Genomic DNA, 26,074 nt, shown 5'->3' on the forward strand with positions numbered 1-26,074 from the left:
ATAACAAACGGGAAGTCTCTAGCCCAATATTTTGATTTATGGTGAAATTTTGAAAAAAAAACTTTTTCCTTCACTCCGCTCGCGCTATCTCGGCCACAAATCTCAGAAATGCTTTAGTCACTTTGTCGTAATTTTTGCACCATTTTGAAAAATTTGCATATAAATCACGATAAATGAAAAAATTCGACATGCGGTCAACTTTGACTCGACCGAAATGGTAGAAAAACGCAATTGTAAGCTAAGTCTCTTACATTCTAGTAATATTCAATCATTTACCTTCATTTTGCAACAAATTGGAAGTCTCTAGCCAAATATTTCGATTTATGGTGAATTTTTTAAATAAAACTTTTTCCTTCCCCGTGCGCAGTATCTCGGCCGCAAATCTCAGAAATGCTTGAGTCACTGTCGTAGTTTTTGCACCGTTTTATATTACATAGAGTTTTATATATAAAAATGTGTGCAATTTCATGTAGAATATAACAAAAAATAACTCATGGTTGTAGCTTTCTATCATTTTTTAAAAATTTGCATATAAATCATGATAAATAGAAAAAATTTGACATTCGGTCAACTTTGACTCAACCAAAATGCCCGAAAAATGCAATTGTAAGCTGAAACTCTTACAGTATAATAATATTAAATCATTTACCTTCATTTTGCAACAAACAAGAAGTCTCTAGCACAATATTTTGATTTATGGTGAATTTTTAAATAAAAAATTTTCCTTCCCTCTGCGCGCGGTATCTCGGCCGCAAATCTCAGAAATGCTTGAGTCACTTTGTCGTAATTTTTGCTCCATTTTATATTAGCCGTTACCTAGTTTTATTTATATGAAAATGTGCACAATTTCATTTAGAATACAACAAAAAATAACCTATGGTTGTAGCTTTTATCATTTTTGAAAAATTTGCATATACACCACATTATATAGAAAAAATTTGACATTCCGTCAACTTTAACTCGACCGAAATGGTCGGAAAATGGAATTGTAAGCTAAAACTCTTACAGTCTAGTAATATTCAATGAATTACCTTCATTTAGCAACAAACCAGAAGTCTCTAGCACGTTATTTTGATTTATGGTGAATTCTTGAAGAAAACGTTTTTACTTACGCCCGTTACGAATTCATGCAACATTTTGTGATAATATTTTCTCTGTGTTGCTTTGATTGTTTTACAATTTGTTATATGCCAAAATCATTGCAATTTAGTGTATAATACAACGAAAGAAAAATGAACTCATTATCTTGAACCATTTTGCTCACAATGCGATTTGTAGACAATTATATATGACTTTTTTTTTGTGCTGTCATATGTTCCAATATTTATATATGATAATGATATTTTTTTTCATTTCTGATGGTTGCATACTAAACTTCAGGCAATGACAAAAAAAGGAGCCAAAAATGAACTCTTTATTTTTCCGCTTCGCGCTCACTCCCGAACCCTGCCGGCATACGGGAGACACTTTCGGGAATACCGGCTTGGTGTGTAAGGGTTAACTGGTTATTGGCGCCATAAGTGCCATAAATTGCCAATTTTCAGTTATGGCAATTTTCGCTTATCAAGGTGTTGGAACAGAACACCCGCCAATAACTGGGGGCTGTCTGTATTTGTATTTTGTCATACAATAGTAATATGAGAATAATGTACATACAATATTATTGGGTACAGTGAAGTAAAGCTTTTTACAAGATCCATGAAAAAAATGCAAGTTCGTTGTTTGTTTTTTATATTATGATACAGTACTAATACGTACATATATGAGTATTACATATATAACCCCCCCTCCCCCTTTTGACAAAACTACACAAATTGACAACCCTTACCTGTTGGCAGCAGGCGCCCTCTATCTGCAAGCATGTCACTAGGCTAATAAGCTCACATAAATACAATTATATACTATTTATTACCCAAAGCAGATGAACATAAAATAGAACAACATGATTAATAAGTCATGGTGATAAAAAACTCATCTGCCCCACAAAGAAAACTATAAGTTATCATTCCACTCTTCTGGTTTAGTCTGAGTAATCACTCCAAGGCTCAAAATGTCAACTGCTACATTGTAATAGTTAAGTTTAGAGAAACCCGTTTCTAGTACCATGATATGGAACCCATCTGTAACAAAGATATATTCATTATATTTCCTATTACACAATATTAAATAAAGGTATACACTGCACACTTCTCTCTTTCCAAAGGCAACTGTTTTCTAAGACATTTAAATATGTGCCATACCTTGAAATGGGTTTTCTCCCGACACTTGGCGTCCTCTCGACCGTCATTCTTTTTATCACACAGGAATGTGTCTTTCCCTCAAGTGCCTTGAACGGCAGGACTTATTATGTATGTACAAACGAATACTCACATCTGCCCCACCCTAAGATTGCCCATGGTTACAGTACAGACAACCACCAGCCAAAAATGCACACACATCAGATTCCTGTGTTCAAGAAGGCTATCTCTACGGCGCTCTCTGGGCGGGCCTAGTCTCCAAGCGAGGGGAACTGACACGACATGTAATTCACTAACACTAGCCTATAATACATACACTAATTTTATATCTCGTATATGATGTGACCCCCTTAAAATTACCTTCAAAAGTTGCATGATATGTGAGTATGTACTGTAACCAAAAGTTAGGTTATACACAAATGGTTTTCTAATTTAGTAGTCGTCTTATACTACAGATATGAGATAAATTCATGAAAATTTCCCTTAATGTTATACCTCATTTAATCTAAAGGTCGTTTTATACACAAAAATACACAGCAAGTAATTTGCCGTGTAATTACATAGCTATCATTTCAACTCATACAGTGTCATACAGTGTTTAATGAATTTGAAAACAAAATTTTAAAAAGCTACTTGATTTATTCTAAATTTAATAAACCTTTTTAGTAGTATGTATACGTATGAACATGAGTAAATGTATTTATTGTGCGTGTTCTAGTATGAAAGCAATTGCCTTGGTGCAGTTTTTAATTTCATTTTAATTTATCTAACATCATACTGAATGACCTATTTGGTCCCTGTCCTTGGCCTCAGGCCTAGACCTGGCATTTTATCTATTTCTTTGGGCCAGCCCAATGAGAGCTGAAAATCAGCTCAGTGATCTGGTTAAACTACTTTTATGATAATAATTTAAGGTCTTCTTGTAATGGTAATTGCTGTATAGCAAAGAAAGATAAAGGAAAGGAAAACGCTTCTTCGAGAAATTCTGCAGCAAGGAGGCATTTGCGCAGGTGTTGGAGATGCCTGTTCTCATGATTGTTCTGGAATCGTCGGGCGTGTTGGGGAACGCAACAAGTGCCAAAGTGTAGTGAGAAATGCCACGATTTCTGATGTAATACTTCGTCGAGAAACTTCTAAATCGTTCCGGTAATCTCGGGTGTCTGTGACGTTCGTCTTAGGCCCCGCCCCCAGGATGCCTTATAAATACGACTGACGAAGTAGGAGGGAGCAGAGATCATCAGTAAGAGCCACAGATCAGATTATCAGTGAGAGATCAGCAGCAGAGATAGTCAGAGAGAGATAAGAGAAGAAGGAACCAACGAAGGATCAGAGAGGAAAAGTCACTCGAGAGTTGGTTGAATTCTGGTCAAGTCGTCGTCAGGAGTGGACGACCGAGGCATTTCGACGTAGAGCAAGACTTCAGAGAAGAAACATTTTACAAGAGGTTTTGAGGAGTTCCTGCCCTTCAAGTATCAAGAATAGACATTGTTTTCTGCAATACGGTGTCAAGAAGACGACTACAATTACAGTTCTCCTTTGTGAAGCCATCGCTTCGAGTCGCAAAACTGGCCAGCAAGTATTTGAATTATACCTCACTTCTTCCCCAGTTCACGCGTTGTAAGATTTTGCCTTTTTTATGTAAATAGGAGACACCATTCTGCATTTATCTTTGTAAGTAAGCTTGTAAATAAACCTTTGTTGTGTTAGTGTTTCTTTCTATATTCGTATCCCCCAGTTTCAACTGTTGGTGTTGAATTCTTTTTGTTTATCATAATATCGAACTTGGAGGGGACCTCTCTCGGTCTGTAACACTTCTGAAGGTCTGTCTTCCTCTACCATCGAAGGTTATTGGGCCATGTTAAGCTCTGTCTTTAGACATAGGGGAGTAGATGTATCCTCAAATCAGGATCTGTCCAACCTCATTAAGTCATTTGACACAGCCAAGCAGACGGAGATAGGCTTGGTCTCCTAGGACCTGAATGTGGTTCTCAAATAACTGTCTAGTACCCCTTTTGAGCCCCTACATTTGATTTCACTAAGGGATCTCACCAAGAAGACACTTTTTCTTGTAACCTTAGCAACTGCTAAGTATGTTTGTGAATTACATGCAATTGTTAAGAGGATTGGGTTCTCCCCAGGGAATGCAGTCTGTGTTAGGTGGTTAATGAACAACTTGAACATCTGTATGGAAATCATCTAATTGCAGTGGGTGACATTGGGTATTGTCCAAAATTAAGAGAATCTTAAATGGAATATTATTCTCTGCAGTACAGCTTGACTTCAGGGATAGTGATGGAAAAATTAGTCCTCAAATGCAGCAAGCTTTCTTATTGGCCATCCAGATTATGGGTAGAGAACTTTTTGTGTTATTTTTCAGTGCCCATAGATTTGCTGCCCAATACACGAAGAGAGGTTTCAGTTTCATGTCTTCTGAATAGTTTCCAGCAAGCAGTAACAGCAGCCTAACCTTCGCTGCCTTAAATCCTGGCATCGTCTTCCCTTCCTGGCTGATGTACGTTCTGTCTGTCATTTTTTTCCAGAAAAGGCTTGTCTTGTCAATATTAAAAATTTGTTGAGCGCTATAACCTAAGTTATCAATGATTTCCTTGAGCATCTCTTGGGGAAACTTTTCGGCTGCTGCTTTGTCGGTGCTTGTTACCTCACCACTTATGGACACGTGATGCAAGTTGGCCCGTTTTGTTGAAGCAATGAAACCATCCATGACTTGCAGCAAATATTTCATCTTAGGCATTTTTGTCAGCCTTAGCCTGCATGTACTGCTTAGCCTCATGCTAATTCAAGTCATGAATTAGCATGAGGCTAAGCAGTACAGACCTTTGTCTCTGGTATTCCATCCAGATACCCAGAGTTTTTTTCATTTCAACCACCCTTCCCCTTCTTTTATTTATAATTGTTGACTGCTTTGGCACAGCACTTTTCAAGTGCTCCATGGTTTTGTCTATGTTCTTCAAAATTGTGCCACTATGTCAACCATTTTTTCACCACTTTCTAATTTCTTTAGTATAGCAACTTTAGTTTCCATTGAGATGGCTTGCCACTTTTTAATACTACTTCTTTCATTAGTGGCCTTGCGCCTGCCATTAGCCATGATATAGTAATGGATGCAGTAAATATTTCATGTTAAAAACGCACGAATGAATTGGGGCACGCAAGATGAAATCTTCACACTGCTGAGGGTACAAAGAAACTTGGATGGGTAGTGACTTTAGCTCTGATGCTGTCGGGCATGGGTGGTAGCAGGCCCTCGCAACACAATTTGGACTTTCGGTTTACAGCCTGGGGTGCTCCGAACAAAACTTAAAAGTTATGAGCGTGGATGTTTGTATCTTTGAAAGTTTGTAAGTTACAAGTTCATAAATAGAGGAGTGTCTGTAGTACTTATCTTAATATTACCTGTGCTGGACTATATCCCCTCTTTTAGATTTGGCCTTTTTCTTTTGTTGTTTTTCATTTTAGACTTCGTTCGTTCTTATGACACAAGTTTCCTTATCTCCAGATAGTCTCGTTTGACTCCCATATCCTTCTGTATGTCATTGAAAGGTAAGAGGGTCTGCTATTGACTGTTCTTCTGTTTGTGACACAAGAAAAAGATCCCCTATTGATTTGGGCACCCATTTTTTATAGTTATTGAAAAAAAGTAAAGGGTGTTCTGTGCTTTGCAGAATGTATATGCTGTTATTTTCCTTTTAACCAGGAATTTTGAGTGGTCCTGATCTTTTAACTGGAATCAGGAAGTATACCATTCCAACACAATGCCACTGGCCTTATCTTACTGTAAAAGAGTATGCACAAATATTCCCTTGGTATTTTTTTTACCACAACTGAGTTATTATTGGATGAAAAGCTCCCTTGATCCATAAGTGGATTTGATGCGTGTTTTCATGATTCAGTTCAGCATACATTGATATTTTATGTTAATTTTTGTTTTATAAAAGCCATGCTAATTCTCAAATACAGTGGTACCTCGAGATACAAAAGGCTCAACTTACGAAAAACTCAAGATACGAAAGCATATGTAGATTTTTGCGGCTTTACATACGAAAATTGTTCAAGATACGAAAGGTTGTTGCTGTAAAGTCCAAGATTCGCACGGACCACCGATAACAATTTTAAAACTTGCACGCCGCCAGCTGAGTAGACTCACCACCATCCTCCCGTTCTCCCATTGGTTCCTGATGCTAGTCACTGCCAAAAGATCCTTCTCCTATTGGTCAGCATCTCTCCCATGATCCCATCATGCATCTACGTAGCGGCGTGCTTTTTCAGCCACTTCGCGGCATCATCGGTATCGTAAGCACGCGGAATTCATTCGTTCTATACAATTCCGTTTATTAACATAAATTCGTTAGTGATTTCGTTGTAGTACTACTTTATTGTGTTATGTGAGAACTTTACTTCATACGTATACGTACTACATAACTTAATTACGTACAGTATATACATACAGTTTATACGTAGTTGAAGTAGGAAAGAAGAGGATGCTTTCTTTGGAGACGAAGATGGAGATCATTAAAAAATATGAAGCTGGTATGCAATTGAGTGTGATCGCCAAGGAATACAGCCGAAATCCATCGACAATAGGCACCATCCTTAAGCAGAAGGATGTCATCAAAGCAGCCTCACCTTCCAAGGACATGACTATTTTGTCCAGCAAGAGGAGCCACGTGCACGATGAAATGGGAAGGCTGCTTGTCTGGATAAAAGACAAAGAAATCGCTGGCGATACGATAAAGGAGACGGCAGACGCCAACCCCAGAGTTCAAGGCTTCTCTTGGGTGGTTCGAAAAATTCTGTAAACGGACTGGCATCCATTCGGTGGTGCAGCATGGAGAGGCGGCCAGCTCGGACACGAAAGCAGCCGAAGCCTTTACTAACCCTCTTATGCCGATTGGATGTATTATACGTCGAGATAAATTGTCTGCCGGGTGCCGATTGGACGTATCGTACGTTGACATAGAAAAGTTGTTTTAAAAATTTGTGGAAAAATACTTATAGGCTTACCAGGCGACAACTTTTGAATCACGCGCCTTGGGGGATGCTGGGAGCTTACGGATCAAGGCGTTGTTTTGTTTACAATCGTACGCAGGCAGGCAAGTGCGAATTTCTTTCTTATTGCACTAAAAAGTATCAGTGACACATCTTAGAAATTATTTTGTCACATTTGACATAATTTTTGCACCATTTTAAATTAGCTGATACATGGAGTATTATGTATGAAATTGTGCGCAATTTCATGTAGAATACAACAAGAAAATACTCATGATTGTAGCTTTTATCAGTTTTGAAATATTTTCATATAAATAACGATAAGTGCCAAAATTTCCACCTTCGGTCAACTTTGACTCTACCAAAATGGTCGAAAAACGTAATTGTAAGGTAAAACTCTTATATTCTAGTAATATTCAAACATTTACCTTCATTTTGCCATAAATTGGACGTCTCTAGCACAATATTTCGATTTATGGTGAATTTATGAAAAAAACTTTTTCCTTTCGTCCGCCTGTTACCTCTTCCAATAAATTTTTTGTGCGATTGTCGTAATGTTTGCACCATTTTAAATTAGCCGTTATATAAAGTTTTATATATGGAAATGTGCGCAATTTCATGCACAATACAACTAAATACAACCCATGGTTGTAGCTTTTATCAGTTTTGAAATATTTTCATATAACGATAAGTGCCAATGTTTCAACCTTCGGTCAACTTTGACTCTACCGACATGGTCGAAAAATGCAATTGTAAGCTAAAACTCTTATATTCTTGTAATATTCAATCATTTACTTTCATTTTGCAACAAATTGGAAGTCTCTAGCACAATATTTCAATTTATGGTGAATTTATAAAAAAAAAAAAAAAAATTTTCCTTACGTCTGCGCGGCAACTCTTCCGAAAAAAATCTGAAATTTTTTTGTGTGATTGTCGTAATGTTTGCACCATTTTAAATTAGCCGTTACATAAAGTTTTATATATGAAAATATGCACAATTTCATGTAAAATACAACGAAAAATGATTGAAGGTTGTAGCTTATCTCATTTTCGAAATATTTGCATATAAATCACGATAAATAGAAAAAAAAAACCAAGTTTGGTCAACTTTGACTCTACCGAAATAGTCGAAAAATGCAATTGTAAGCTAAAACTCTTACAGTCTAGTAATATTCAGTCATTTATATTCATTTTGAAACAAATTTTAAGTCTCTAGCACAATATTTAGATTTATGGTGAATTTAAAAAAAAAAACGTTCCTTCCCTCCGTGCACGGATTCTCCGCTGCAAATCTCCGAAATGCGTACGTCGCATTGTTGTAATATTTGCTCCGTTTCATTATAGGCTTTTCATAGAGTTTTATATATGAAAATGTGTGCAATTTCATGTAGAATACAACAAAAAAATAATTAAGGGTTGTAGCTTTTCTCATTTTCGAAATATTTGCATATAAAAAAAATTTATAAAGAAAATTTGACATTTGGTCAACTTTAACTCGTCCGAAAGGGTCGAAAACTGCAATTGTAAGCTAAAACTCTTACAGTATAGTAATATTCAATCATTTATCTTCATTTTGAAACAAATTGGAAGTCTCTAGAACAATATTTAGATTTATGGTGAATTTTTGAAAAAAAAACATTTTTTTACGTCCACTCGTTACGAATTCATGCATCATTTTGTGATAATATTTTCTCTGTGCTGCTTTGATCGTTTTACAATGTGTTATATACCAAAATTATTGCAATTTAGTGTACAATACAACGAAAGAAAAATCAACTCGTTAGCTTTAACCGTTTTGCTCACAGGGCGATTTGAATACAATTATATATGAAATTTTGTTTTTGCGCTATCGTATATCACATTATTTATAAACTTCAAGCAATGACAAAAAAAGGAGCCAAAAATGAACTCTTAATCTTGAAAACTAAGCGTGCTGTGATTTTTTGAAAAAAATATTTTTTCCGCTTCCGCGCTCACTCCGAGACCCCCCCGGCATACGGGAGACAATTTTTATTATACCCTTTTGGCTTGAGAGGGTTAAGACATTCGACGAGATGACTCTCAAAGAAGGCTACAGTTCTCAGCAAGTCTTCAACTGTGATGAGACTGGCCTTTTTTGGAAAAAAATGCCTCGTCGGACGTACATCATGCAGGAAGAGAAGAAGCTACCTAAGCATAAGCCTATGAAAGACAGGCAGTGGGGATTGCAAGGTGAAGCCCCTACTTGTGTATCATTCGGAGACTCCTCGAGCCTTCAAGACCCACAAAGTGCTTAAGGAGAAGCTTCCAGTGATGTGGAGGGCTAATGCAAAAGCCTGGGTAACAAGACTTTTGTTCGACGAGTGGGTAAATCTGTGTTTTGGCCCAACAGTGAAGAAATTCTTGGAAGAGAAGCGCATCCCTCTGAAATGTCTGCTGTTGTTGGAAAATGCCCCTGCTCACCCTCCTGGCCTCGAGGAAGATATCCTAGCGGAGTATTCGTTTATCAAGGTTCTTTATCTTCCGCCTAACACCACCCCTCTCCTCCAGCCCATGGACCAGCAAGTGATATCGAACTTCAAGAAGCTGTATACGAAACATCTTTTCAAGAGATGTTTCGACATCACCGATACCACAAACCTCACCTTGCGTGAATTTTGGAAGGAGCATTTCGATGTTATGATATGCATCCGACTCATCGACCAAGCTTGGCAGGAGGTTTCGAGGCGAACCTTGAATTCCTCGTGGAGGAAACTCTGGCCTGATGCTGTATCCGCCCAAGACTTTGAGGGATTCGACGTGGGTGAAGCTGGTGCTGCAGATTCAGGAACAGTTGACGATCCTGAAACTGTTTCGCAACCAGATCTTGATGAGATCATTGCACTCGGCAAGTCCATGGGCTTGGTTGTCGACGAGGACGACATTAATGACCTTCTCGAGGAGCACCAAGAGGAGCTTATGACGGATGACCTGAAGGAGTTGGAGGCCATGCAACATAACGTTGTTCAAGAAGAGTTCTCTAGCAGGGGCGAGGAGGAGGACGACAACTCTATGACAACGGCAGAAATTAAGGATGCTCTGGCTGCTTTTCATAAGGTGCAATCATTCATAGAAAAGAGACACCCCGAAAAGGCTTACACAGGTCGTATGCTTGCACAGTTCATGACGTTTGCCTGAGTCGTTTCAGGAACATTGTCAAAAGCAGGCAGAAGCAATCTTCCTTGGATAGTTATTTTTTAAAGAGGCCTTTAGTAGGAGTAAGCAAAAAGGAAGAACCAAGTGATACTACGAAAAAACAGAAAGTTGAAAGTGGTGAAGAAGTTGAAATTTTGTAAAAAAAAAAAAAAATAAATAAATAAATAAATAAATAAATAAACATAAAGTATAAAAAAAGTAGGAAAAAATGTAAAAATAAAAGACAAAAAAAAAAAAATTTTAATTTTAATTTTTTGTAAAGTTAAGTGTTACAGTTTTAATGTGTTTCGTAAAGTTTAGTTTATGTTTTTCTGACATTTTTTTATGTGTTTCATAAAGTTAAGTGTTCGCATCTGCCGTTTGTCCTCCTCTGTCGCCACTTTCGGAGATAGCATCACTCGAAAGGTAAGCTTCCACATTTTACTACATACGTACGTATGTACGTACAGTATTTCTTGTATACCTTGTACAGTAATACACTTTATTTACAGGTACATATACATATTAGTACTACTAGTACGTATTAAGTTAAGTATTGAATGGTCCAAATTGTTGTAGTATTTCATTGTTTATAGGTCAATTTAGCATTATTATGAAATTTACTGTGGTGTTTTTGGAGGGCTTGGAACGGATTAGCCATTTTACATGTAAAATGCGGTTCAAGATACGAAAAACTCATGATACGAAGGCTGCCTCAGAACGGATTAATTTCATATCTCGAGGTACCACTGTAACTATAATCAGGTAACTTATCTGAGGACAAAACCTTACCCAAAAATACTATATTAGTATTTACAGTTAATTTTTGGTCAAATGTGAACAGTATCAGCAAGATTGGTGAGTAGAAACGTGGTGTTCGCAGTACAGTCCACATAAGCCAGTGCTTCTCCACAAAGTTAGACCAAACTACTCATACCTATGAGATTTCCAAAATATTAGGAATTGTTCTGAACCTTCTGACAGAATCACAGTGTAGCCCTCCCGTAAACCAAAACTATCCTTTACAAACTACATTTTTAAAAAATTTTGGTTAATTAAATTTGGCCTTATACAATAATTTGTAACCTATTTATTTTATTATCATTATTCACTTTTGGGACTACCAAGCAAAAATAAGTGGTTTGCCTTGAATAACTCTCTCCCTCTCTCTCTCTCTCTCTCTCTCTGTAAAGAATTTACTGTATGTATCCACATTTCATGTGACTTTTGAAAACCTAATTTTGTAGCTAATGTGAAGGGGTTTGCATCATACACAAGATATGAAATTAGTGTATGTAATACTCGCATATTATTAGTATCGTATTATAAAATACAAACAATGAATTTACATCTTTTCCGTGGATCTTTGAAAAAAGCTATGCTTTACTTCACTGTATTCAATATGTAATATTGTACGTATTCATTTTCATATTACTATTGTATTATAAGATACAAACATAGCGATCAGTGTTTTGGTTTTGAAATCAGCTGAGAGTAATTATGACGCAAGTTTATTTCGCAGTATATAACTCGATTCATCATATTATAAGCTTTATGTATTTATCTTTTATTGGCTTGAAAGAAATAGTAAAATGTGTTCTTTCTTGCCCAGTAGTTGTGATTAAAATACTTTTCTCTCCAATTTTATTTACTGTTGAGTTTGATGGCAAATCAAAGTTTACAGGAGTTTCATCCATGTTGCCGATGCACAATAATTTATAGTCATTAGGAGCTGAACATTGTTTTCTCAGCTCTCCAATTTTATTTACGGTTGAGTTTGATGGCAAATCAAAGTTTACAGGAGTTTCATCCATGTTGTCGATGCACAATAATTTATAGTCATTAGGAGCTGAACATTGTTTTCTCAGTTTCAGCTATAATTTGCAGCTTAAATATAGTAGTATACTTCCTTGCCAGTCTTTTCTCCATAAAATAATGTAAAAATAGTTCTGTTCTACTTAACATCATTTGTAAGGTAACTACTGTAATTTGTACTTTTGTACGATGGTTGAAATGCAAGCAAAACAGCTGTTGTTATGCAATTCATTTGTTCATAACAAAACACCTAATTCTTGTTCGGTTGTTCATGGTTGTACGCATTTTTAAATGCAATGAATATACGTTACTGACAATACTTTTATCATTCTCTTTTACTTTTTTAATGTTTATAACTAGAAAATGGGATAGATAAGGAGATGGAGGAATAAAGATTATTCTCTTGTAATTTGGTCTCTCAAAAGAGGACTCACATGATACATGAGATACATGACAAAATAATGTTTTATGGGTGAAAATTTTGTGGGTCGTACAATATGTGGAATTGCGTGTTACACAAATATATATAGTATATAAAAGGGATTTTGACGAAGGAAAAATCTATTTCTGGGTGATTGGCTCGTGTCGCCCTATGAAAGGATCCTTAATATCATTCTTTCTATTTAAAATTAATCTAAAATTACCAGAGAAAAACAAAATTAAGAAAATGTCAGTAAAACTGACTCGCTCACTCTTAAAAAGAAGTGTCGGTATGGTAATAGGGGCGAGTGGGAATCACTACCACGAGACAATCACCAATTAGAACTTCCCATCAGAATCCCCTTAAGAGAGAGCTGATACCAACGGGCGATGCAGCCGCTACTACTACTACTAGAGGACGCCACGGACAGCAGCGCCCCTAGCGGACATCCTTAATCTAAAAACATCTTGTCCTGCATGGGGGGGGAAAACAATAAAGGGTGGGTTTCATAGGGCGACACGAGCCAATCACCCAGAAATAGATTTTTCCTTCGTCAAAATCCCTTTTCTGGGCTCAGCTCGTGTCGGCCTATGAAAGAGTACCAGAGAAACAGACAAGATGGGAAAAAAGGAACAAATGAAAAGCAGTTGTAAAATGATGAATATAATATAAGTAAATCAATTACAGCATACAAACTAAGTACTTAAACTAACTTATACTAAACAGTAAAATAACAGAACGTTAGTAATCTTAAAGTACTTAAAAATAGTAATCACAGTAAATTACAATGATGCAGTGTAATATAAACAAAAGGGATTTACTTGAAAATATTTACAAAATATACAAACACATTGTGTCCTACCCTAGCATAAAAATAAGGGTAGGTACACTGAAGTACACCATCAGTACAAGTGTGGATGTCCCTAGCAGAAAATAAGGGACAATCCACTATATGATTCAGCGGCTAAGGCTAGGATATCCGAGTAGCATGGCGATAGGGTGAGGCATGTTGGATGATGTAGGTAGAAAGGAGACCTGGATCTATACTACGACTACTATACAGTATCAGGGGAAACAATGTTTCCCGCTGCTACTGCTGAAAATTTTAAAGATTCCAAGGACTTAAGATAATGGCGTTTAAAGACTGTCGGGGATTTCCATCCAGTATACTTTTTAAGATCCTCAAAGTTCATATGTTGAAAGTAATTAATTGAGGTGGCTACTCCCCTGATATCATGTGCTTTTGGGAATGAATCAGGATTGGCTTGTTTAATGAAGTAAAGGATTTGTTGCCTAATACCTTTTACTGACAAAGTACCACCTTTTTCTCTCATGAAGAGAGCACCTGAGGATCTTGATGAAGTACGAGATAGAAAGGCTCTAAGAGTTGATACTGGGCAGAGAGAAGGATCCTGGGGAAGTGGGATAACTTTCCAAGGTGCCCACCTTGCAAGAGGATCCTCATTTTTGGCTAAAAAGCTACGATCCGGAGCCAGTAGAACTTCTCCTGATGGGAGGAATTCCACATGACCCGCATCCCTGGATAGAGCCGACAGTTCTGAAATTCTAGCTCCTGAAGCTAGGCTTAATAAGAATAATGTCTTTCTCAGGAGCATTATGAATGTACAAGACGAGTTGTCAGTATCTGAAGCTAGTTTGAGGACATCATTTAAGAACCATGAAACTGCAGTAGGCCTTTGAGAAGGTCTAAGTCTAGCACAGGCTTTAGGGATAGACGTGAAATAAGATTCAGTCAGATCTATCTGAAAACCTACTTGAAAGATCTTCTTCAAAGCCGATTTATGAGTGGTAATAGTGCTAGCTGCTAAACCTTTTTCAAACAAGGATCTGAAAAAGGATATAGCTAGATTAACTGTCATGGTTGTAGTGTTCGATTCTTTCAAGAAAGATGCTAATTTTTTAACAGCTGAGTCATATTGTCTAATGGTTGACTCTCTCTTATCTGATTCTAGGAAGAGAATATTCTGTGGATCAATATTAGCATCTTTATTAGCCGCAAACTTCATGAAGTCCATAAAGTTAGGGTCTGGAGAATTCCTGAGGAAGCGAACACAGTCCTCATTTGTACTGATTGTGATAGCTTGGGATTGGGGATCCGTTGAGGTCGGAGGCCCAATTCCAAAAGAAGAGGATACCAGTTGCTCTTGGGCCAGTCCGGTGCAATCAGAGCTACTATCCCTTTGAAAGACCTTAGTTTGCTTAGGACTTTCAAGAGAAGATTCACTGGAGGAAAAACATAAATTTTTCTCCACTGATTCCAATCCAACGACAGGGCGTCCGTGGCATAAGCCAGAGGGTCCAGGTTGGGGGCCACATAGCAAGGGAGCTTGTGGTTCGCTTGTGAGGCGAAGAGATCCACTTGGAGACCTGGGACTCTCAGGCTTATCCACTGGAATGACCCGTCGTCTAGAGACCATTCTGATTCCAGAGGAACTGACCGTGACAGAGCGTCTGCTATCACATTTCTTACCCCTGCCAGGTGAGTGGCAGACAGATGCCATTTGTGTCTGTTTGCTAGGGCAAAGATGGCTATCATGACATGATTCACATGCTTGGATTTGGACCCTCCTCTGTTGATGCAATGAACTACCACTGCACTGTCCAAAACTAGTCTTAGATGAGACTTCTTCGGGGGAAGCAGTCTCTTCAAGGTAAGAAATACTGCCATTGCTTCCAGAACGTTTATGTGAAGCTGGCGAAATTGAACTGACCAAGTCCCCTGAACCTGTTTGAACTGAGAGTATCCCCCCCACCCGGACAGGGAGGCATCCGTGTGAATGGTTAACACTGGAAGGGGATATTGAAGGGGTACCTGCTTGGCTAAGTTCTTTACTTTTGACCATGGACGGAGTTGATTGCGAAGGATCTGTGGGATTACTGACAACTTGTCTCGAGATTTGGTGTTTGCTCTCGATCGCCAAATTCGATTTATATCTTTTAGCCTTGCTTTCAGGAGGATATCTGTTACCGAAGCAAACTGAAGGGACCCTAGGATTCTCTCCTGGTTTCTCCTTGATGTTTGTTTGCATTTGAGAAATTGCCTGACTGATTTTGCTATTTCCTTCCGTTTGGCCACTGGAATTGACAGATTGTGGGAAGACAAATCCCATTGGATTCCCAGCCACTGAAAACGAGACTCCGGGGTAAGTCTGGATTTCGTTTTGTTTATCTGGAACCCCAGATGTTCCAGAAAGTGAACTACCTTTTTGGTGGCTTCGAGACATTCCTCGACGGTTGGTGCCCAGATCAACCAATCGTCGAGGTATGCTGCTACCATGATTCCCTGAGTTCTCAATTGCTGTACAACCACTTCCGCTATTTTCGTGAATACCCTGGGGGCTACGTTCAGACCGAAGGGCATCACTTTGAATGAGAATGTCTGATTTCCTAGCCTGAATCCTAGGAATGGGCGGAAGTGCCTGGCTATAGGGATATGATAGTATGCGTCTGTAAGATCGATGGAGCATGTGACGGCTCCACGCGGAAGTAAGGTCCTTACTTGCGAGAGGGTAAGCATCTTGAACTTGTCGCAACGAATGAAAGAGTTTAGCTTTGACAAGTCTAAGATTACCCTTCTTTTTGTTGAGCCTTTCTTTGGCACGCTGAATAAGCGACCTTGAAATTTTAGATGCTTGACTCTCGCAATAGCTCCTTTCTGAAGGAGTTCCTCCGCGTAATCTGTCAATTCCTGTGATGGTACTTGGTGGAATGATTTGATTGGAGGTGGATCTTTGATCCAACTCCAACCCAATCCTTTGGACACTATGCTCTGTGCCCAATTGCTGAACCCCCACCTGTGGCGGAAGAGGAACAGCCTCCCTCCTACCTGGGGAGCCTCATTGTTGATGGGCGGGTTGACCACCACGCCCTCCTCTGAACTGCCTGCTCCTTGTCGCCCTTCCTGCGCCACGCTGGCGAAAGTAACCTCTCGCCCTACCTCTCGGTTGTTTGTAGCCTTGAGCCTCAAATGTAGGGTTGAAGGCCGGCGAGATTGCGTAGGAGGTCGACGGCTGTGATTGAGGAGACAACAGGAGGATGGGCTGGTTCTGTTTCGAACTAGCAGGTTGTCCCTGTTGGGTAACCGGGACGGCCTGAACAAATTGCTGCTGTTGCTGGTGTTTCTGATACGGCTGGAACCCTCCTACCAGCCTTCTTTGGTTTCTTACCAGCAGTGGGGACGGATTCTTGTTTCCTCTTTGACGAAATACCCCACCTAGCTCTAAGGCTCTGGTTGAGCCTAGCAGCCTCGTGGTGCACTTCATTAACAGCGGACTCTGGGAAGAGATCCGCTCCCCACATGCTAGAAGCCAAGAGTCTATTAGGCTCGTGCCTAATAGTACACTCCTGCAGAACGTGCTTTCGGCAATTCCTCCTAGCTTGGAAGAAGTCGAAAGCATCTGTTAGGACCGTCTGAAACTGAGATTTTGCCAAGATCTTAAACAGCGGTTCCGTCGCATAAGAGAGAGCAGCCATTTCTGTTATTATAAGGGAATTGAGGGACCTGCCAAACCTGGTTCGCGCGTCAAACTCTGCCTGAATAAGGGAATCAGGCAGCCTTGGCAGCTTCTCGCCGAACTGGTCCATGGCGCAGTCCGGTTTGAGCTTACCAAGCGTGAACGTAGCTGGCAAGTCCTCCCACAATTCTCCGAAAGCCGGGAAGAGCGGAGAAGTAGACTCCGCCTCCCTCAACTGAGGCATGGGCTCATCCTTGAGGACTGCCTGAAGGGTCTTCTCTACTATTTTCGTGGCGAACGGAAGAGAAGCCTCCTCTTCCGTCGCGAAAATAGTAAAAGGACTCTTATAGGCCTGGAGCTTAGTGTTCGTGCACTCCCAGTCCTCAAGGCAGTGAACCCATTCCCGCTGGGCATGATCCCTACTGTATAGGACAGACTCTCTAGAGATCTTGTCTTCCCTAGTCAGAGCCGTTACAGTCAGCCTAGCATAACCGATGAAAGGCTGTGTCAGACCCGGAGGGTAAAACTCGAAGTCCTCAATCCTCCGAGTTCCACACTCCGGGATAGAGATCATCCCATCCTTAAAAGGAGCGTAGGCAGCTACTCTCCATGGATTCTCCATGGAGAAAGCTGGCAGAGAGTCGTATGGCGGGAGTTGGAGAATGCCAGTGCTTGGCACTGGGGAGACTGGAAGAGGGACCTGAGAGAGCCCGGCTACTCGGTCCTCATTCTCTCTAACCCTGTTAGAGAGGTCTTGTATAGACTGGCCTGATTGAGACAGAGTGCTCGACAATTGTGCGAACATCTGCTCGAATCTCGTCCCCAGGGCGGAGACTTGCGAGCCAACCAACTCGCCCACCTGTTGCATTACCACTGCTGAGAAAGCAGTGGGATCAAAGGTGCTAGGCCCTGCTCCTCCCACCGGCGTTGCCGGAGTGGAAGCGGTGGAGGCAGGAGAAGGCACTGGCTCGGCGGGAGCGCGAGCCTTCTCCTTAGAAGCCTTGCTTCTAGAGCTCTTCGAGTGAGAAGAACTCGGCTTGGCTTTCACCGCGTCGGCGTAGGAAGTCGAAGACTTCCTAGCCGAAGAAGACGAAGACGACTTCCTCGAAGTTGTCTTAGCTAGAGTCTTCGGTTCTCTCTGTCCCTTCACCTTTGGGGGTACAGAGAGAGCGGGAGAGCGGGTAGGGATCTCAGATCCCACAAAGCCTTGGAAAGAAGCGCTCGAAGAAGGGACTGCTAAAAATTAAGGATGTCCGCTAGGGGCGCTGCTGTCCGTGGCGTCCTCTAGTAGTAGTAGTAGCGGCTGCATCGCCCGTTGGTATCAGCTCTCTCTTAAGGGGATTCTGATGGGAAGTTCTAATTGGTGATTGTCTCGTGGTAGTGATTCCCACTCGCCCCTATTACCATACCGACACTTCTTTTTAAGAGTGAGCGAGTCAGTTTTACTGACATTTTCTTAATTTTGTTTTTCTCTGGTAATTTTAGATTAATTTTACCTAGAAAGAATGATATTAAGGATCCTTTCATAGGCCGACACGAGCTGAGCCCAGAAATAGATTGTAATTACTACTTTTGAAGATTTACTAAGGTAACATTAAAAATAGTAAGCTATATAAACAACTGTCTATGTATGGTGCCTTTTCAAAGGAAATGTGAAAGAATGAGTACCAAAAATAAAAGAAATGTATCTCTTAGTAGGGCAAACTCTCTCTCTCTCTCTCTCTCTCTCTCTCTCTCTCTCTCTCTCTCTCTCTCTCTGTTTGTGTGTGTGTGTGTGTTATTGAATGTTTAGTGTTAAATAAGAAATATATTGATGGTGTAATATGGTAATTTGGAAATGAACCTAAACCACATAATAGAAAGGACTGAATTTTATACCTGGCTTCTGAGCTGTGTTTTGTAGGGTTTGAGTTTTTGATATTTTGAGTCGTTTGTTCTAGTACCTGGCTGCCATTTTATTGATAACTGTAGATATGCAAAATTATGAAAATGTCTCTGCTCTGATTGATATTCCTTTGTAGTGATTTTTGTAAATAGGTGATAATGTTTGTACATAGGGTAATAATGAAGAGAAATGAATTGTTATTAATTACCTTTTGCAGAAACAAGTGGAAACCATGAAACAGACACATGTTCGAGAGATTGAGCAGCTAACAAATAAACTGGAAGAAACTGAAGATAAATTGTGGCAATTAAAAAACACAGTCAGTACATCTGTAACGCCAACAAATGGCAGTGCTTCTACTGGTCTAGTCACAGTTCATCCACAAAGAACAGAAGGTGATCATGGAAATGCTCTTCACAGCCAAAGTACTCAGCATCGTCGTCAGTTGAGTACTCATGGATATGAAGAGCCAAGAATTGATGTCTCAAATATGGTCAGAGAAGAAGGAGAGGTAATAGTTTAAATTATTTTGTAATTCTACACAAATAGGATTGTTAGACATGGTTCTCCAGCTGTTGCAGGTTTGAAGTAAAATATAGCACACAACTAAGGTATAGCTTGAAGCTTCCAGACACTTATTTAAAGCAAAGCATTGCTGTTATTGTTTAAAGAGCCCAAATAAGAGAGTGCCTATTTTTACTGTTAGTCTAAATCATCTAGTAGGAAATGCCTACCATGTATCTTGCACAGCACTTGGTAAATAAAGAATCTTTGCAGCGGGAGTTCCATTCCTGGCTGAGCTTGGCTGACCAAAAACCGGTGATAACTGAAAATCGCTGATAATTATAGTAATAAATAGTGTTTATGATATCATAAGTGCCAATAAACCGCTTATCAATGCTCTTAACCTCTTATCGGTGCTGATAAACTGCTTACCAATGCCAATAAACCATTATTATTATTATATCGTAATTTTCGTTATATATATTGTTTGCAATTATTACTTTAATTTTTCACTGATCACATAACACTGATTATTTTCTATGGCAATTTGGTTTCTCGGCCCCAATAGTGATGTCACAAACCTAATTTCCAAGGTCACAGGGCCTTAGTATTACTTAAGGGGCAAAACTTAGTACTGTGAGAGGCAAAACTTATTACTTTAAGGGGCAAAACTTATAATTTGGAAGCTAAATGTGGGTTCTTGCTTTTAGTAGCCTCATTCAGCAGTCCTTCATCTCAGTAGTACTACTGTATTATTTCCTAATAAAATTTCCTTATGTGTGCCTTATAGCTTGGGATCGGTTTTCTTATTAGCCTTCTTCACTGCAATTTTTTCTTAGTGGAACTGTCACTCCCACTGCTGCTGTCTTGAATTTTACAGAGAAGTACACTGAGTGTAATTTTTGGGATCTCTATAAGTGAAAGACAGAAAATGGAGTTGGTTAAAGGAAAATAAGTTGGAAAAGTAGATTACAACAGACCAGTTGAAGTGGATGAAAAGTAATAGGCAGAAACCAGTATATCTTGGGGTCTGAAGGAATGATAAGAGCCTTTAATACCATATACATTATACAGCCCTAAGCTGCCTTTTGGCTGGACTTACAGTAATGTTAATTCTAAGTGGTTGAAGACAAATAAATAATTAGGCAGATAAATAATGAGAACTAAGCCATTAAAAATGGTTTCATCAGTTACATAAGCATGCAAAATAGTTTTGTTGCTGAAGTTAAATTATATGTCTTGTAGGTCTGGTGATATATTCCATTCAGTGTGTTATGTGTAAAGCATTTTGAAATCTTTAGAATCCAGCTTCTTAACTCTTAACTGATTTTTAGACAAATTGTACTCTATAGAGGATGCAGTTGTGTGACTTAAATTTGTAAGAACATATTTTTTTATATATTTCATTTATAGTATTAGGGTTCAAAATTAGTAGTAGTATGTTCATTGTATTTGTCCACAAGGCTGGAACTGTATTGAAAAATTTTCTGTTACTTTGTAGGGTTCAGAATGGGTGGAGCCAGTGCACAGATCACCCAGTAGACCTGGTGGTTATAGTCCACCTCCCTTGGAGCAGCTGATAAATTCTCCATTACCTTCCAATGTAGGGATACCACCACAGGAGGACAGTATTAGTATCGCCAGTATCAACACTGAGGCCACTGCAAAGGAGATAGCTAGGCTTGAGGCTAAGGTGAGAGAATAGGTACTTATAGGTACTTTCGCTTTGCATGTAAATAAGATTTCTTGTAGGTTACGGAGTATACATTGAAAATTTTTGTGTTCTTAGTAGTATAGTGGTTAGTAGACTGTCCAAATTTGTGTGGTTGTCTGATTGGTACAGAGAGGAATTTCAGTTATATAAAGAGCTTCACCTCATTAACTAGTAATACTGTGCCCCCTCCCCTTGGTTTTACGCATTTCACATTTCCGCGGTCCACTTTATCATGAATTTTTATTTAAGACATTATTCACTCTGCTTGTTCAAACAACAAACCATGCAAGCCACAGGGGTTTGTCACCACTCCTCACTCCCCTTGCCAGAGAGAGGAATACTTGCTATTGAATAGCAGATTTGTGTATTGTACAGTAACAATACAAAACCACCACCAGTATGATCGACGTTCTCGATATGACCACTGTACTCACCTGTATTAGACCAGTTCCAGCATATGACGTGTCTATTCTTTGACCTGCCTGCAGGAAGAAGAAAGGAAAAAAGAGAAAGAAAGAGGCCAGCCAACTCACTCATTCTTTCTTCCACACAAACTGTCCTGCCAGGGGTACTGGGTGAGTTGCACAACTTGTTGGGCAGCCATCACCGGACCCAAGGTAAAAGTGTCCAAGGACCTGGGGGTAATGTCCTTTAGGTAAAAGGAAGTGAACATGGATTGATGTAGCCAAGAACCGGCGCCCAAAATTCTATGAACAGACAAGTTCTTCTTAAATGACAGAGAGGAACTTATACCTCTGATGTCATGTCCTCTAGCCTGCACAGACTCGGTGACAGAACTAGTATATGAGGAATAAGCCAGTTTAATTGTCTCACATAACCAGGATGAAATAGTGTTCTTGGACACTTCCCCTCTGGACCGGCCTGTGCTAACTAAGTCTATGGCACCTAAGTAGATCTTAGGTGATGAGTCCTCTTTAGATAGCATCGCACTGATCTGACAGAACAAAGCAAGACCGCCTATGGATCATTGTCCACAAAATCATTCAATGAGGGAATGAAAAACCCTGGTGAAGGATGATGCACTTCTTCCACCGCACCCTTGTCCAGCATCCTCAACACTACCTCCTGAAGAGCCAAGTACTTCAGAGAGCCTTGAGAATAAGTCAGATTGAGAAGGGGTCTGTCTGAGAGAGGGGGAGAGAAGTTGAAAGGTAGTAGATTCCCCACCCGAACGACATCTACTACCCACTTCTCCTCTCCATGCAACTGCCATTTGGCCCAATGGCCCGCCAGGCATCCACCTACCCATGGCAACAGGGAGGGAGAGGTGCCCAATCTACCGTTGACCCCCTCTGCCCCTTCCTATAGTGCCCCTCCAGTGTCCCTCCCAACCTTGCAGGGGCAAGATTAAAAGGGACGCTGCTGCTGTCTTGACTTTGACGGAGAAGCACACTGAGAGGCTCTCACAGAAGTAGAACACCTGGTCGACTTGACAGGAGACCATCTAGTCTCCCATTGCAGAGGGGGAGGACGAGGACAAGAACGAGCCTCCGACTTAGATACCACCTGATGCACTAGCCCATCTTTAATATCTGCTCACTGCTGGTCGATTGCTTCTAAATGAGTTCTTGGGAATAGAAGGTGTGACTCAAGAAGATCCCTCTTCGGAGAGCTGAAAAGGACTCTGAGTCTACTGACCTCACCACCATTGACAAGGCTGCATTCCTCCTAGCCAGGAGGTTGGCCTACAAAGTCGCGCTAAGATGGCCTTGATATGAAATGACTTTAGCCCCAGTCTGCAATAGCCTGACAAAGGAGGAAGAACTGACTGAACCTCCCTCAGTGCGATCCGACGCCATCATGGCTACCATAGTGGACCACAAGCCCAACCAGGACACACTCTGGAAGATGGTAGAAGCAGCAAACTCCTTAGCCAAGGCTTCTTGTGAAGAAAATTATTGTCCTTAAGATCTAACCTGATCCAGGGTCAAACCAGGCTTAGGACAGGTCATGTCCGAATTAAGATGAGAGGCATCAGCTGAACCACATTGGTGGAATAATACTTCCTATGCCGCACAAGAGGAGGAGGAAGGAACTTTGAGGACCTATTGGAGCACCGAGAGCCATGTCAGTCCGAAACCAAGGCATTAACACACTGCAAGATAGACTGAGCATGCCCCAACAGGGAAAGCTCAAATGAGGCCTTAATATCTTGCTTTGGACCTAGCAAGGCCTCTATACCCATAGGGGTGTTAGAAGACTGATTCTGCACTCTACACCCAAGGTTATTGAACTAAAAAATGAGATCAAAAACCTTTGAGAAAGAAGACAGAAACTCCTGGCTCTCTCTCTCCGCTGGTTCCAGCATAGGAGACTGACATCATGAACAAAAAGGCTTAAAAGGATCCTCATCCTTCCCTAGTGGCACTAGGGAATGGACATCATTCCTCCCACTGGTTGGAGTGAGGTCCTGAACTACTGAAGATACTGAAACAGAGGGCTCTGGAACACGGTCAAGCAAAGAAACACGTACTTGGTCTCGAGTCAAACTGTGTATCCACTTGTGATGAACCAGATACATGTTCATTGGACGAATCATATACATGGACATGCGATGAGTCGAGTACACGGTCTTGCGATGACATGAGCACACGGTCCCAAGACAACGATGCCAAAGCAAATTTCCTGAAGGAGACTGATCCCTAAGTTCCAGGTCTTTAGAAGGCGAACGAGAAACACGTCCAGAGACCTGAGTCGCCTCACATTCATGACCGTCAACCACAACATGTTTACAGAGAAGAATTCTTAGAATGTGCAGGAGACACTGTTGTAACAGGCACCTTCGACCTCTTAATTGGAGCCTTATCATCTTTACAATAGACTGGAACAGGTACAGGAGACGGAGATGGTTGAGATGGAGGACTATCACTTTCAGGCCACGTACATGTACGTGTAAGGGAGAAAGACATCCATGTAGAGGAGTTGGTGAAGCACTCCTCTCACTCGCAGAAAACGACACCACAAACCAGAATTCTATAACATTTGACTCGAGGGCAAGGAGGAGGAGAAAGGAGATAAAGAAGCAGAGGGAGATCGAGGAGGGGAGTGCTTACTCCCTCTACGATGTTTCTTACTAGAAGGAGGTGTGGAAGAATCACTCCTACAATGCTTCTTGCCAGAGAGAGCAGGATACCTCTCTTGAAAAACAGAGGTGAGGAAGAATCACTCCTGTGATGCTTCTTGCCAGAGAGAGCAGGATAAACAGAGTCCAGCCTCTCGACCATAGCTTGAAATGTCTCCGATGGCTCAGTGAGAGGTTGTGATGACGCCACAACAATGGGAGGCAGAGACGCCACCGCAGGTGATGTCTTAGGCTGAAAGGATGCTGAGAGTGACGTCATGGCATCATATTGTTACTGTATTACAGAATTTGAATATTGTCATCATACACCATTTGCTTTTGATATTGCTTGCAGTCTCAAAATTTTGGCTAATTGATTAGTACCGACATCTTCATTGCCATTTGTTGCTAGATGAAACATAATCCAGACTTTTTCTGATTAATAAACAAAGATGGGGTTTAAAATGTGCACATTGCTTTATTGTTTAAGCAGTAAGTGTGACTTTGCAAGTTCTGGACATCACTTTTGCCTGCCCGTTATTGATTTTATTCAGCCTCAGCTATATTCTGCATCTTTAATTTAATTTTATTCCTCTTTAAGATCTCCATTGCATGAAGGATGAGTAGATATGTATTTTATTGATACATTTAGAAGCCACTACAGTAATACGCCGAACTTACGCGATTCGAGTTGTAAGAATTCACAATAGCGTGAACTTTTCATTGGAACCTAACTAATTATCATATGTGAGTTCTTCACAATAGTGCAAACCTTTGTAAATCCTCCAGAAACACTGCAAAACTCTGCAAAAATGTTATGTTTCATTTATTATGTAAATTTTTAAGTTGTAAAGCTTTTGTGTATAAAATCTATATTTAAAATTTATTATTTTTATTTTTGTATATGCACAAATATGATACAAATGTAATTAAAGCACTTACATTTAGTGCGTATGTGTACTTTTACAAGATGCAATACCCATTCACAGAGTTATGCACTTTTCAAAGATGTCTTTTCAGAAACTTTAATTTCTGAAGTACATACTAGCATACTACAACTAGTATAAGTTTTCATACTTTTAAGTGTAAAATCAGTATGGAGATTCTGTGTATGCTATTTATATTTTTTAAAATATATACAAAGGCAGTACATAATTCACAGCGTTTGTCACCATATAAGTCCTTCATGATCAACTAGTAAAACATATTAGACATAACAGAGTTGTTGTTGTGAAAATTACTATTTTAACTTCAGAGAAAAGTGCTGGTACAATCTGTATGTACTGTGTTACATAATTACAGCACATACAGTTAATGTACTTTCAGAAAATGTGATGCCATTCGTACTTTTTTAAAGATGATACCCCTCCAGAGTTTTACCTTGCATGACGTCCATATTTCTCTCTCTCTCTCTCTCTCTCTCTCTCTCTCTCTCTCTCTCTCTCTCTCTCTCTCTCTCTCTCTCTCTCTCTCTCTCTCTCTCTCATAGTCAGCCCTCACACTAGTACAGTGGTACCCTGAGATACGAAATTAATCCGTTGCGAGGCGGCCTTCGTATCATGAGCTTTTCATATCTTGGACCGCATTTTACATGTAAAATGGCTAATCCGTTCCAAGCCCTCCAAAAACACCCCAGTAAATTTCATAATAAAGCTAAGCAATGAAATACTACAACAATTTGGACCATTCAATACCTAACTTAATACGTACTGCTAATATACCTGTAAATAAAGTGTATTAGTGCACATGGTATACAAGAAATACTGTACGTACATACATAC

General features: G+C 39.9%; 1 protein-coding gene across 2 annotated transcripts in view; it reads left to right on the top strand.

Annotated features, from left to right (window-relative positions):
* The window catches only part of LOC135221729 (GRIP and coiled-coil domain-containing protein 2-like), a 69,012-nt gene that overhangs the window by 20,386 nt on the left and 22,552 nt on the right, over nt 1–26,074 (top strand). For both annotated transcript variants that reach the window (XM_064259520.1, XM_064259521.1), the window contains exons 4-5: nt 19,211–19,504; nt 20,999–21,190. In XM_064259520.1, coding sequence (XP_064115590.1) covers nt 19,211–19,504; nt 20,999–21,190 — 486 coding nt within the window. The remainder of the gene's footprint in view (nt 1–19,210; nt 19,505–20,998; nt 21,191–26,074) is intronic.

This window comes from Macrobrachium nipponense, chromosome 3 (genome assembly GCF_015104395.2).
Source record: "Macrobrachium nipponense isolate FS-2020 chromosome 3, ASM1510439v2, whole genome shotgun sequence".
Classification (NCBI taxonomy): Eukaryota; Metazoa; Arthropoda; class Malacostraca; order Decapoda; family Palaemonidae; genus Macrobrachium; species Macrobrachium nipponense.